The 15,444-nt window shown below is 31.9% G+C and overlaps 1 protein-coding gene across 3 annotated transcripts; it reads left to right on the forward strand.

Moving 5' to 3' along the window:
- Positions 1-5,703: 5,703 nt before the first annotated feature.
- On the forward strand, positions 5,704-15,231 carry LOC105194819 (TATA box-binding protein-like 1). 3 transcript variants are annotated; one of them, XM_026131380.2, is made up of 5 exons: positions 5,704-5,896; positions 9,593-9,937; positions 11,215-11,465; positions 11,678-11,772; positions 12,176-15,231. In XM_026131380.2, the coding sequence occupies exons 2-5, from the start codon at positions 9,605-9,607 to the stop codon at positions 12,406-12,408; spliced, it is 912 nt and encodes a 303-aa protein (XP_025987165.1). In that variant the 5' UTR covers positions 5,704-5,896; positions 9,593-9,604; the 3' UTR covers positions 12,409-15,231. The 3 variants fall into 3 exon arrangements, with proteins under 3 accessions (XP_025987165.1, XP_025987164.1, XP_011158232.1); XM_026131379.2 differs by having other exon boundaries at positions 5,704-5,891; XM_011159930.3 differs by lacking the exon at positions 5,704-5,896 and adding an exon at positions 7,977-8,158.
- Positions 15,232-15,444: the final 213 nt, after the last annotated feature.

The raw sequence follows: 15,444 nt of genomic DNA on the forward strand, positions 1-15,444 counted from the left end.
TTTTATTATGATTTCGTTCTGGGAAGGTTCGTATAAAATTCAATTATCTCACAAGAAAATTGGAATCAATTTTCGGAGTAGTTTATCCGAATCCTTTCTTTTTTTTTCCTTTCTTAAACGTAGATTGTATAATTATACAATTCAAGTATTCGTTCTCTGGCTTAAATTATTATGATTGCACGGAATCTTTTATGAATAATAATAACCGTAAAGAAGCGTTTACACTCTAAAACGCTTCTCTGGAAGATAACATAGTTGCATGCCGTTGACACACTTTAAGATATACAGTTTAATAATCGCTTCTATCTCGCGCCATAATTACTTTAAAAGCAAGAAGCTTCGGTAACATGGATACAGTCTATTGACGTACTGGTTTAAAATTCGAATGGTGGTGGAGCTCCAGTGAACGGACGGATATGGACATGATTAAATCTTGACGCATCCTGACGCAGCTTGTGACGTCGCGCGGCGTAATCTTAATATCCTTGCGTAGGCAACATCTGGCGCGGCTCGCGGTGACTTTAACGCGTGTCCCGGTTAGCGAGAGTAGACGAGGCCATCGTGTATGTAGGCCTGCAGATATATGTATATATTTTTTTAGCGATATTTATCTCATGCCGTTGCAAGATGTTTAGCGTTGTGTGATGTCACGCATTTCAAAAAATCCAGCTTCTTAATTACTGAACTCTTTTAAACCTCTTGTATTATAATTTTTTGCTTTGCAATGTTTCCGAGTTAGAGAAAAACTTGGAGCATACATAAAGAACTTTTTTTTAATAAAAAAACAAACAAATCACAAATACTTAGTAAAGCAATTCAAAGTAGTATACTATTATTAAGAAAAGACGAATGCTGTTTTCTGTATAGAAGAGACAAAATACTTTTAATACTTTTCTGCAGTTTTTTTTTTTGTAATTGACGAGATGTCTTACAAAAAGCATAATATGATAAATCGTACCCGGAAGCATGAATCAACAAATAGGCAAAGTCCTGATATCGAATGTATAGTTTAACCATTGAATCGTGTATCGTACACAATGTTATCTTTTATGTCGCGAGGTGCGAGATGACATAATATTCTATAATGATTATTTTCTCCAAGATTAACTTTGATTTTGGTTCAAGTTATTATTTATCTTTGAAGGAGATTAGCATTTCAGACTTCTAAATAAGTATAATAAGTATAATAATAATATTTTTTCTGACCGTAGATCCGATAATTTTTGAGCACATCTCGTATATCACTATAATAAATAGGCAATACTATCAGTTATTGTTTGAAAAAGGAGTTGATTAAATTCCAGTAAGTTTTGGTGTTTTTAAATAAAAGTGAAAATGCGAAGAAAAATTTCATGTATAACATAATGAACGCATAAATTTTGGAGAGGAACAAATATTCGAAATAACAAACGTTTGTTATGTACTTAAACAAGGTAATTTCAATCTCGAAGACAAATTACGCTCTGGACAGTCTTTTGATATTGATGAGGACAATTTAAGTGGACAATTCTACGAATTTTAACAGAAAAAATTGCTGATAAGTTAATTATAGATCAAACATTTTTCGGCATTAAAAAAAATATTGATTGCAACATCTATTGAGCTCTCACTCAATTGAACTCTTCACTTTCAACTTTTGTATTTGCACATGTCTGTTTATTACATGAACTAGGAATATTGCGTTATCTATAAATTAACTATTTTTTTATACATGTTAAATTCAATCGATTTTATTTAAAAAAATATTTATTAAAAAATGTTTTTAAATACGTTTATGTAACATAAAAACTCTAAACATTTAGCCGTACCGAAATTTGTAGATGTTATGAGTCCCAACGTTGTTACTGAAGTCTGTAATAATATAGGAACTTACTATTATTACATCCCAAGCAGAACAAGGAGTCATCACGACGTCAAAATGATGTCAAAGTGACTACAAAATGATCATTAAAAGTCACTTTTCGATCAATTACGATTCACTTCGATGTCATTTTGACTTGTTCTGCTTGGGATTATATTGACTAGAACTCGCTCTATTTACTGTGAAGTGACTAATGATATTATTTAGAAAGAAAATTATTTAAAAAAGAAGATTCGAGGGTCAAAATATATGCGTTTTATTAATTCAAGGTTTTAACAATCGTTATACAGCTGTCACTTACTGCAACTATGTGCTACCAATATTTAATTGTTTGTAATAAACTCATGTTTGCAAGAATTTAACGGCTCTAACGGCAATTTTATATTTAATTTAATTTATTATCCAGAACCAACATTTCTTATTAAATCATACAATTAGAAATATGTTATACGATTATATGCGTATAATACTTTATAAAATATATAAAATATAAAAAAATTATTTAAATTTTGTATATATGTGAATTAATTATAAAACACAATTATATTGAAAATTTATTAATTTAAAAAGTTTTATTTGTTTAGTATATTTATATACAATTCGAAAATTATTTATCTTTACAAATAGCACTTTTTAAATTAATAAAATTTTAATATAATTGTGTTTTATAATTAATTAACATATATACAAAGTTTAAATAATTTTATTAATTTGCATGAAAAATTAAATGTGTTTTTTATACAATTTTTGAAATAATACTCGGCCATGTTACTACCTGCTACTATTTTTACTGCTTGACTCAGACAATTAACACATATCAACAACAATATACGTCAAGAATATTATGTAAAATGGACATATAATATATTAACAGAATATTTCCATGACATTAAAAAATACTAAATAATATTTTTGGAATATTTATAGTAATATGATTTTAATTTTTAATCAAATTTGTATAATTTTAGAAATATTATATGCTTATAAGGGTTGTGATTGCTACTTTAGTAGTTGTAATTTGGATTTTTCATTATGGAAGAAATTTATACTTTCTTTATTAATGCACTGCCAGTTTACAAATCAAGAAAGCCAAGTTTTTGGCTCACTTTTATTACGCGAGTTGGTTCTCTTTATTCTAATCTTCATGAAAGAAACAAAAAAATTATAGACATAGCACGGAAGAGAATCAAAATCGTAGACATTACCTACGGGATTCATGAACATTGGCTACGTAGTTCAATATCCACAATTTTGGACAGAGAGAGCCACTTCACAATAAAGGCCGGTATTCATAGCCCGATTCTTTCAACCAATCAGAATGGCTACGGTCCACTTGACGCTACAAATGCTTCTAAGTATTTTTCGATTGGTCAATTTGTAAAATTCATTGTTCCGATTGGTTAATCAAACGCTTCGAAGCATTTGTAGCGTCAAGTGGACCGCAGCCAATGTTGTATTAGCATCTTGAGACGTTATCGTTTCACTTTCTCCAGTTAATTTAGGATGCGTTCCGATATACACTGCAAGTGCAAAAAATCTATAGTTCACGTTACGTATACTACAGATTTTCAGTACTGGCAGTGAATTTTGGAACGTAGCCTTAACCGATTGGTTAGGTGTCAACCGTGATTGGTTATTTCTGGTCAATTCTACTCAATGACAAATACAATTGGTCAATTCCAATAGAAAAATAATCGATTAAGTTCTTACATCATCATGACAACCTTTGACTATACAGAGTGATTCAGAACGACCCATGTGTCCCTGTAAAAACGTGTTCTTGGATAAATTCTGAGACGATTTTTCCTGTACGAAAATTTTGTCCGACGCTTACTTTTTGAATAATAAGAGGATAAAGTTAGCAAATCACGGGCCGTGTACACGTGGTAGACAAAAGCGGCGCAACTCACCGTCCGACGCGGGCGCTTACCCGTATCAAGGTCCGTGGATTGGCGTTGGAGGGGAAGGAAGGTCGTTGCATCCACTTCAACGATGTGGAACGAAAATGGCGGCGGCCATACTTTTACTGCACACTCGCTCACTCACACAACTAATAGCTGTAGTACCTTACTATCTACGTACATACACTAACACTGACTCGCTGTCTCGAAAATGGCGGCTATGCAACGACCTTCCTTCCGCTCCTACGCCAATCCACGGACCTTGACCCGTATCGGACGGTTGCGCCGCCTTTGTCTACCATGTGTACACGGCCCGTGTTTTGCTAACTTTATCCTCTTATTATTCAAAAAGTAAGCGTCGGACAAAATTTCGTACAGGAAAAATCGTCTCAGAATTTATCCAAGAACACGTTTTTACAGGGACACATGGGTCGTTCTGAATCACTCTGTATAGTCAAAGATTGTCTTGATGATGTAAGAACTTAATCGATTATTTTTCTATTGGAATTGTATTTGTCATTGAGTAGAACTGACCAGAAATAAGGACTTTGATTCTGTCCATGGGGAAATTTTCCAAACTGAGAAGTCGCTATCTTTCTATATACTTACAGTTTATGATTAACGTAACGACCAATAAGCTCTAGTCGTTTTATTAATCATGAACTGCGAGTATGTAGAAAGTGGTAACTTCTCAGTTTGGAAAATTTCCCCATGGACAGAATCAAAGTCCTTGGGTGTACACGGCCCGTGATTTGCTAACTTTATCCTTTTATTATTCAAAAAGTAAGCGTCAGACAAAATTTTCGTACAAGAAAAATTGTCTTAGAATTTATCCAAGAACACGTCTTTACAGGAACACATGGGTTGTTCTGAATCACCCTGTATAACTATGGACTGCCAGTGGAAAGCATCCGTTTGGACACTGACTTTGGCTCAATGCACACAAGACGCGTCAACGCGTTACGCGTGGCGAGGTAGCCAATCATTTTAAGCTTTTATGATAAGAAATAAGAAAGCGAAAGAATGATTGGCTATTCGCCACGCGTAACGCGTTGACGCATCCTATGTGCATTGAGCCTTTGTTTACACCGAATACTTGATACGCGTAATATTTAGTAACTTTCTATTCAATTATCTTAATTTTGGTAATAAATTTAATGAATAGTATATTAAGCTGGTACAATATGAATCAAGATAATTAATTAAATATAGATATCACGTATACATTTACACGTATTGTCGAAATTAAGCCATTTTAATAGAAAAATACTTGTTAGTATGCGTGTCAAGTATTCGGTGTAAACTAGGTCACTATGACCATATAGCTATGGACTGCTAGTTGGCCATTTCATGCTGTCGCCAGCATCATGCGTACAGGCTAAGGCCGGTATTCATAGTCGAGTCTTATTTCAAGATTGTCTTAAGCAACGTCTTAAGATGCTAATACGGCTCTCTGATTAGTTGATGGCATCTTAAGGTGATACTTAAGACGATCTCAAATATAAGAATCGACTATGAATACCGACCTAAATGGCAAAAAATTGAAACACAAAGTTGCATTTCGTCGGTAAAACAGAAAGAAAGAGATGGAATATAATATGAACTTAGCAAAGTTCAAAACCACCTATATTATGTACACCCAAGGACTTTGATTCTGTCCATGGGGAAATTTTCCAAACTGAGAAGTCACTACTTTCTACATACTCGCAGTTCATGATTAATGAAACCACTAGAGCTTATTGGTAGTTACGTTAATCATAAACTATAAGTATGTAGAAAGATAGCGGCTTCTCAGTTTGGAAAATTTTCACATGGACAGAATCAAAGTCCTTGGGTGTACTTAATGGTTTTAAACTTTGAAGTTCATATGTCATATCATATTTCATCTCTCTCTTTCTTCTTGTTTTACCGACAAAATGCAACTTTGTGTTTCAATTTTCTACCATTTAACCATCGAAGATGCACGTGATGTTGGGGACTGCAAAGCATTGTGAGAATAGGAAAAGTGGAGGTAACTGCTAGTCCATAATTATATAGTTAAAGGCTTGAACAATGGATAAACTCTAGACACAGGCCCTTGTGAATAGCTGTGGTCAATTGGCGCGTGGTCAAACGGGACACTCTCAACAGTTAAGTGAGCACACGCTATTATTCTTCTAGATCTGATGAATAATTTAATAGCGATTTCGGCTGGGGCACACCGGTTGCACATTTCAGGTGTCGGTGCAGCTTTTGTTTTTGGCTAGTCAAATAAATCTCTCAGTGGTGCCGCGTGTTCGTCTGGGCTCGATACACCTCACAAATGCATATTGGGTGTACACAAAGTGGACCTGAGAAAATAGTCGGGGCCAGTTTGTGTGCCACCTTATCGGTGGCATACCGATGTGCCCCAGCCGAAATCGCTATAAAAGAATACACAGTATAACTAGTATGTCCGCTTGTGTCGGTACTTTTGATCTTTGCGTGGAAAACACGTGACCATCTTTTGGTTAGTTAAAAAACTGCACTTTGAATTTATTATTGCATCGATTTATACTGCACTTTACAAATTGTTGCTTCACAGATGCTTACAAAAATTTTTAAGTTGTCAGTGCATGTATATATGTTCCTATTTTTTTTTGCGTCTCATTAAGTGACTAAAAACAAAAGCTGCGCAATAAGACCACGCGCATTTTTTATGAGCGGACATACTGGTTATACTGTGACGTATGTACAGTGCGTTGCATTGATGCCTGGGGTACCGATTTTAAGAACCACGTTTCTTTTTTAGTTATTTTTACGTTTATGACCAAATGCTGCCGTCAACGATCACCGCAGCATTCAATCATGAACATAAAAACAATCAAGAAAAAAACGTGGTCCCTAAAATTGGTACTCCAGGCATCAATGCAACGCACTGTACAGTCGTGAGCTAAAAGGTTGCAACCATTGAACTATACTCTAACTGGAATGGGCACTAGCCGCCAGAAAATGTGACGAGAGAGAGCCATTTCGAAGGGCCACCTCTCTTTGTTAGTACAGTCACGTTAGAAAGTTTTGCAGTACCAGCACATGAGGATTAGATGAACGAGCGACTTGAGTGACGTACATAAATAAAATTTTTCCTTTATATTTAACACTGTTTGTAAAAGTTAATTTCTTCCACGTTTCCACGAATTCCATTACATGCTGTATCAACATGAAAACAAAGAAAAAATTTAATTTTTGAGTAGGAATGTAAGGTGAATGCTGACGCATGCGCAGAGGACGCTTAGAAAAAGAGAGGTGGCCCATCGCATTATGCTATTTCTATTACGTTTTCCGCTTACGGACGTAATATGGCAGTGCCTATTCCAGTTAGGCCCGATTTTTCATTATCCGGTTAACTTGTGGTTAAACTTAACCTGATGTTTTATCCAATGAGCTTCACTCATGATGATGCCATAAGTGAAGCTCATTGGTTGGCAGATTACGTTTAACTACAAGTTAATGAAAAACCGGGCCTTAGACCGATATTCATAATCGATTCTTATATTTAAGATTATCTTAAGCATCACCTTAAGATGCCATCAACCAATCAGAAAGCCGTATTAGCATCTTAAGACGTTACTTAAGACGATCTTGAAATAAGAATCGACTATGAATACCGGCCTTAGAGTATAGTTCAATGGTTGCAACCATAAACTTAGGAAACTATAGACCGAGCGTAAACTGCTATCTTAGGCCGGTATTCATAGTCGATTCTTATATTTAAGATTGTCTTAAGTATCACCTTAAGATGCCATCAACCAATCAGAGAACCATATTAGCATCTTAAGACGTTGCTTAAGACAATCTTGAAATAAGACTCGACTATGAATACCGGCCTTAGACAAGAGAGAGTGTGATAATCGACGTAAGGGGAAAAACACACGCTAGCTTATGGGCCAGAGAAAAAATAGAGGATAACTTCGGTTAAACTCGGAAATATTCGGCACGTTTATGCACACGTGAAGCCGAGTTTATTCTTTATTTCCCCTTACCGCATTTATCACCACCCCCGCAAGAGTACGCTCGGGCTGTGGTTGCAACCTTTTAGCTCACGACTGTACTAATGTAGTAAGTCGCAAGTTGTAAGATGATTGGTTGAATCGAAAGGTAGAACCAATCATCTTCAAATGCCGCTCAGTGAGTGGTTGCGCATCTGAATCGCGATTTTGTTCACGGTCACGACTTGCTTATCTGTGTACCGCGAGTGGCCCCGTGGTCACCAGTTGGCCGCTTGGGTCGCCAGTAGTCGCCAGTCTAGCGAATATGGCTGAGAACAATGGCAATGGTTGTTATTGAGCCAATTTTACGTTCCGCTGGTACTTGTCAACAAAGACGTTACCCTTGATCTGCGTGCGACGGATTACGGCTGCCTGGCATAGCGTAACTTGTAAGTTCCCCGCTCTCCTGAACCATTCGTCCCCGCGCGAGTTCTCGACGAGTATTCCGCGTGAGTATTCCGTTCACGGAACATTCTCGGAAGCGGTGTTCCGCAGAGCGGTCGTGCTTGTCGTCCCCGGCGCCGACGGTCTACTCGATTCCCGCTGCTTTTTAATGCGACTTTCGTCGCGTCGGCGCTCCGACGTCGTGCCGTAACCTCGTGCGTGTCTCCCCGTCTTACGAAACGCGAATGGCCCTTCCCCCCACGTGCGGATGCAGCGCGAGCATCGTGCGTCCCCAGCATCCGCTCGGTCTTCTCCCTCGCGATTCGCGCGATTCTGTCACGCTGAGGGACACTCGGATGCGTGATCGTGCGTCTGCTTCGACGATTTGTTAAACGCAAAACAACGACCGCTATTTTGCCGAGCTATATATAATTCTTGCCGAGATTTGAACCGATCGTTCACATCGCGTTCCGTTACTCGTCACTCGAGTTTCTCCGCACGAAGAGGTCATGAATGAGCGTTACTTTTGTGACGATTAAATTTAAACAATCCATTTTAAACCAAGATATAATTTATTTTTGTGCAAGGCTTAGTAAAAGTTTTACATAAATCAGACCATTATCATTGCCGTTATCACCATTGATAGCTTTTATTAAATGTACATTTTATTATTGTTGTTATTCCTTTGAGCATTGTGTGAGTTACTTTTTACGCACATTTGTAAAATGGAAATTTATATTGTGAGAAATACACCAATAGTTATTACTAAAAATTGCTAAAAATAGCCAAGTATAGCCACTTAACAATTTATGAATTTGCTCGAAATGTTCCTGTAAAGTTGCAGTTTTGATATAGATTTATTTCAATATTAAAGCAGTTGAATATTTTAAATTGTGTTATTTGTATTAAAAATACAAGTTATTTCACAAATTAAATTTTAAAGACAAAATTAATAATCACTTTTAAGCTTGAAAGAATTTAACATGTTTGTCACTCGTTATATTTTATTGTTAAATTTTAAAAATATAAATCAATAAATGTATTTAATTTTTCACAGAAATATAATGTGTGTGGTATACTTTAATTAAAAAATCATGCAATATTTAAAGTTTATATTAGCTGATATATTAAAGATTAAAATTAAGGCTACAAAATACGAATACATCTTTAATATGAAAAATTATCTTAACCTTTTATGTCAATTGCGAAACGTATTGGATATTTAATTTTTTTTTACATATATTACCATGTACCAAATAACAGTAATTTCTTATATTTTATATCCTTCTTATTTAATAGTTATAATAACAAACAGAAGTCTTTCTTTTTTATTTACATATTAATTTATATATTAAAATTTGACAAAATTTAAACTAATGCAGTATAAAAATTGTATTAAAATATTAAAAATTAATTAAAAAATCCATGTTGTGTTGCAGGTACACAATATTATGGCAACTGCTATTCAGGAGAATGGCATGAAACCATTAACAAATAAATCATTAAATCATGTAAAAGATGTTAATAAATTGGACAATGCAAACTCCTGCACAGGAGAAAAGGACAATAGACTGTTTGATAGTCAACTTCAATCTTACGTGGCTCATACCGAAGAACGTAACGAAGAGGCTCATGAACAATCACATGAAGAGCCTCACGAAGAACCTCCAGAGCTTGATATTGTTATCAACAACGTAGTTTGCAGCTTTAGTGTAAGGTGTCATTTAAATCTGCGAGAAATAGCACTCAAAGGATCTAATGTGGAATACAGAAGAGAAAATGGGGTATGTGCTGATAATTTTTATATAATTGTATTCTCAATAGTATTGTTCTTTGATTATATTATAGCATTTTATAAATTAAAACTTTCAAGATGAAAGCATTAACTCTGTTAAAATAATCGATCTTAGCTTTTTTATTATTTTTGTTACATTTGCACTTTTTATAGGAATGTAATTTTATAGGAATCAACCGTTTTTACAGGAAATTATTTGTGATTCCAGTAAAGACTAATTTGTTCTAATCACCGTGTGATTAAATTCACGGTCATTTCTAAATCATTTGTTTTTATCATAATAAAATATTTTTTATTTTAAGTTTATAGTATCAGAATATGTAAAATGAAAACTTTGAAAATCTCTTCTGTTTATCAAATAACTGCTCTAACAATGAATTATCTGGTTAATATTGTTATATAATTTTAATTTATACATATCTAGAAAGAAAGAAAATTAAATTTTAAAACAAAATTCAAATAAAAGTTATTGGATTTTATGTGGAATATCTAATTTGTATGGAATTTATTTTTATTATGAGTACATACATTTTATTGCGCCGGAAATATTGATTTCTAATTAAAAAGATAATATTATCATAATCTTTCTTGGAAGTTATGATTAATAGTTGCTCGTACTTAGAAATCTACAACTGTTTCTTGAAACTTTTTTGTAAACTCAGCACTCTTCTCTTATACACATATTACATTACAATTTCTCTTCTTAGGTCCTGATCTTTTATCAAAAGCTTACATTAGTAAACATTAGTGCATTTCTGTGACGTATGCTTTTTACACAGATATAATGTTACACAGATTAGTTACAGAGATTTGTAATATAATATCCTTGATATTCTCTTATTATTATATACATGTATAGAGCCTTGTACACGCTTATTCGTGTTCTATCAGAAAAATTCATGTTAAAAAAATGCACAATTTTTTCAAAGCAATAATTTTTTTAAGTCTAAATTTAGACTCTAAAATATAGGTAATCACATGATTAGAAAATCCATCATATCTATATTCTAAGTTCATTGTTGCCTACAATACTTAAAATTTTAGTTTATTACTTTTAGAAGTAAAAATTTCTAGTTGTATGATAGCACATAAAGTATTTTGATTTTTATAATTGTTGAATATATGTTTTTATTTATTATTTAACATATTTTGTTAACATAATATAGTAAAGTATATAACGAGAATAAAAGGAATAATATATTTAAAATACAGATATAATTTTTAAAAAAACATTATATATAGACTTGTGTTTTGTGATATTTTCAGATGATAACGATGAAATTAAGAAGACCATATACTACAGCATCTATTTGGTCATCTGGTAAAGTAACTTGTACTGGTGCAACCAGTGAGGTTCAAGCAAAAATCGCAGCGCGCAGATTTGCCCGTTCTCTTCAAAAACTTGGATTTAAAGTGAGATTTAACAACTATAGGGTGGTCAATGTATTAGGCACTTGTTGTATGCCATTTGCTATTAAGATAACATCATTTTCGATACATCATAAAGAAAATGCCGAGTAAGTATGAAAAAGTGAGCAATTAATAATTGTATAGTATAGTGTTGTTTCAATTTATTTAAAAAATTGTTCAATTTACTAATATTTAAAATATCTCTCACTCAGTATAAATAAAATCTAAAGCATTTAAAAATTATTATCAGTAGTTGTTAATAATTATACAAATATATAAATGTGTGATAATTATATCAATATTTTTATGTGATATACAGTTATGAACCAGAATTACATCCTGGTGTTACATATAAGCTAAAAGATCCAAAAGCTACTCTGAAGATATTTTCTACAGGAAGTGTTACTGTAACAGGTTGGTATCAATTGTTTTGTTACTATAGAAAAATTGACTTTTTTACTAAAACTTAATCTCTGTATATTCCTGGCAATGTAAAACTATATCAGAAATGTATAAAAAAAAGTTATAAATTTTTTATTGCATTGAAAATAAATCAATACTTTTGCAATAATAAATTAGTATTTTCACATTTGATATCTTGTTTCTAATTTTACAATACAATATTGCTAGATTAAAAGTTCTAATTAAAAAAATTCTTAAAAAAGAAACATTGAATATATGAACATTGAATATATGAACATTTAAATATTTACAATTTATGATTAAATCATAAATATTAAAATGTATTTGTTTTTGTTTAGTAAGTTTATTCACACAAAATTACATGACTATACAATAGTTGTGTGTTATGTTACAGCACCTAACGTTGCTGCAGTCCAAGCAGCAATTGAACATATTTATCCACTAGTCTACGAGTTCCGCAAGGAGCGAACGTCAGAGGACGAATTTGCATTAAAGAAACGCAAGGCAGGTTTGAAAAGAAAACGGGATGAGTTCCTAGAAGATGAGCCAGATATCTCGTATGAAAGTATGATCTCTGATGCAGAAGATGCACTTGACGAAGTAGAAAGTGATGGCAGTTGGGACTGATCTGTTTTATTTTATCACTCTACTGTTAAATGTGAAACTGTTGTCTATATCTCGTTCTTTCGATATGATAGATACATACTGCTCTACATGTACAAAAGTGTTATTGCTAAAAGTGAAGTGAAGCGTAAATTCGTTTCAGTATAGTACATGGACAAATGTGTGAGTGTTAGGAATAAAAATAGAGATACATATATGCACTTATGTATACAGATATACACAGGGGCATGATTATCAAGTACACATCAAACGAACTGATTATCATCCTAAAAATGATATCCTAAATAGTTACTTTTGTTAGCAATATCACGTGATAAATACAAATATAGATATATATATGTGTGTGTGTGTGTGTGTTGTGTGATACACTACGTGTATTATAAGTGTAAATATGAATATATATATATATATTTATATTTGTATTTATATACTTTCAAATATATAACTTCGCGCATACAGATGTATCTTCAACATCTACACAGACATATATACGCATATGCACATGTATTTGTGTATATATGTGTATAAATATGCGTAGAACACGTTTTTAATTGTAAGATTGATTAATTTTTTGGAGTTTATTTATCATTAGGCAAAACTCGTATATATGCTTTTTGGATGGAATGGTTAGTACAGGTTTAAAAAGAAGTGCACATTGTTCATAAATGTGTATATATGCATATATTTATGCATGAATTATGGCCTGTACATTTGTTTCCATTTTATTATTTTCATGATTAATTACAACTAAGTTTTTCTTAATTAACATATTGTGCCAAAGATAGATTCAAAATTTAAGGGAAAGTGATTAAGATGAAACACACGACTTTATCCTTGTAATGATCAGCTTCCAGAGTGATTATAATTGATTGGAATGTGTCTGAAAATTTTAGTTTTCTAATCAATATTTTATAGAATTCACTATCTGATAAAAAAAAATTATTTTATTTTACGATTTGAATTTGGTCTTATACAAAATGTATGCCAATTAATATAATTTCGTACTGCCAACAGCTCGTTCTCGCTCAAATAACTTTTTTTATTCAATTATTTTTGTACTCTATAGTTCATTATTATATTCCTACATTTAATATCTGTTTAGATTACATCTTGTAAGTGTACAAATATTATTTTATATGTTTATATTCATAAATTTTCTGTATGGGATATTGATAGGAATTGTTTAAATATTATAAGCACACACTATGTAAATACGCCTACATTTGTTAAAATACTTTAAACTTAAATAATAAATATCTAAACAAAAAATTATATTGATAGTATAAGAATATACAATGAGTAATATTAAATCTTAATAAATATTTGCATTTGTTTTTATATAATCAATCAAGAACTCATATAATTACATTTTTTTGTTTCAATATTTTGTCATATGCATTATGATATATTTTGATTTTCTATTTTGAAAACACATCATTAAATAGTAGAGTTAAGATCGAAATCTTACATGAGACAGATAAGATTATTTATTATTTGGGCGAATACGGGCTGTTTTCTGTGGATGTAAACGTTAAATTTGATTTTAAAATGTCTGACATAAAAAGATGTAGTCTGGCTTGCAGTATTCATGAATTCAGATTCACGTATTAAAATAGTGTTTATTTTACGTAAATGTAATTATAAGAAAATGAAGCTGAAATCGTGACATTAATTTAGAACTATGACAAAGCTATATCCTTTATGAAATTTATAGAAATTCATTGTGTCGGTGTTTTGTGAAAGGTACTTCTTAAAATCGCAAGTTTAAACGTATGAAACGAATGTATTGTGTTCAACGAGATATTTATTTATGACTTATACATACATACATATATATATCTGACTGGAATTATGCATATTCTAGAATCTGCAACAAAGACAAATAATGCGATAAGATCCGTTATAGCGTTAGTTATTGTTTTTCTTTTTGTATTAGTCATCCACGTACACATTAATACATACACATTATAAGTATTTATTTATCACACAGTATCTTTATGATATTATGCACATTTGAATCATGTCATTTTCATAAATATTAATTTTTTTAAAAATCTAAAGTGTCACGTAAACAGCCTACGACGATTTAATTTTGATTATTCATAAAATATTTTCATGAAAAGAGATATTTTTACACACGACTTTGCAAATCTAATTAATTGTATTTTTAGAACTCGGTTTTTATTGTAAAAGATGTATATCGGAGATTGTGCAAAACATTACACTGAGGGTATAATATAATGTACGTTGTCCTTCTTATACTTCGCAATTATTCATATGTACACAAAATTTCACCTTTTATTTGCGATTAGTTGAAGAAGAGCAACATAATAGTACATGAAAATATATAGAAAAATTATTAAAGATTTGCGTAATTCGTTAATAGGAAAAATTAATATGTGAATATCATATAAATATCTTATTACATATTAAGTACAAGAGAATATGATAAGATATATGGCCGATATTTTATTAAATGATTTATCTGTTCGTGCCATATGACATTATACATTCGTTAAAATTAGTTAAAGCAGAGTTTCATAATTTTCATAATGTATATATACATATATATGTATTGTTTTTACACTGAACAAATTTTTTACGATTTAAGCTAAAGTCACTGCCCTTAGTGTATTCAATCAGAAAATGTAAGGCGATCCACTAATGAGTATGTGACACACAAACTAGCACATTTTGTTTACATTATTGGAAATAAATGCTATTCTTTGCGTTATTAATCATAGTTAAAGTTTAAGCGAATAAAGAAGTTGAACGATAAGACATGTCGAAGTGTAATGACAAAAATAAATTCTATCATATATTTAATTTCCGTGATTACTGTAGAAACATTTCCTTTCGATGCATTTAACTTTTATATTAATATCAGATTTAATAAAATACAGCATATCGGCGTGTGTGGCCTTATCTATATATATATATATTTATGAACTTAAGAAGTAAAATTCTTCAAATCTCAGTTTTTAAAAAATCAAAAAATTCTTTGTTACATTTACAAAATGCACCTTTTTTTCTTTTATT

The sequence above is a fragment of the Solenopsis invicta genome, chromosome 1 (assembly GCF_016802725.1).
Source record: "Solenopsis invicta isolate M01_SB chromosome 1, UNIL_Sinv_3.0, whole genome shotgun sequence".
NCBI lineage: Eukaryota > Metazoa > Arthropoda > Insecta > Hymenoptera > Formicidae > Solenopsis > Solenopsis invicta.

Coding starts and splice junctions, on each gene's coding strand:
- LOC105194819 (XM_026131380.2), top strand. CDS start 9,605: ATGGCAACTGCTATTCAGGAGAATGGCATGAAACCATTAACAAATAAA. Junction 9,938..11,214: donor AATACAGAAGAGAAAATGGG/GTATGTGCTGAT, acceptor TGATATTTTCAG/ATGATAACGATGAAATTAAG. Junction 11,773..12,175: donor AGGAAGTGTTACTGTAACAG/GTTGGTATCAAT, acceptor GTTATGTTACAG/CACCTAACGTTGCTGCAGTC.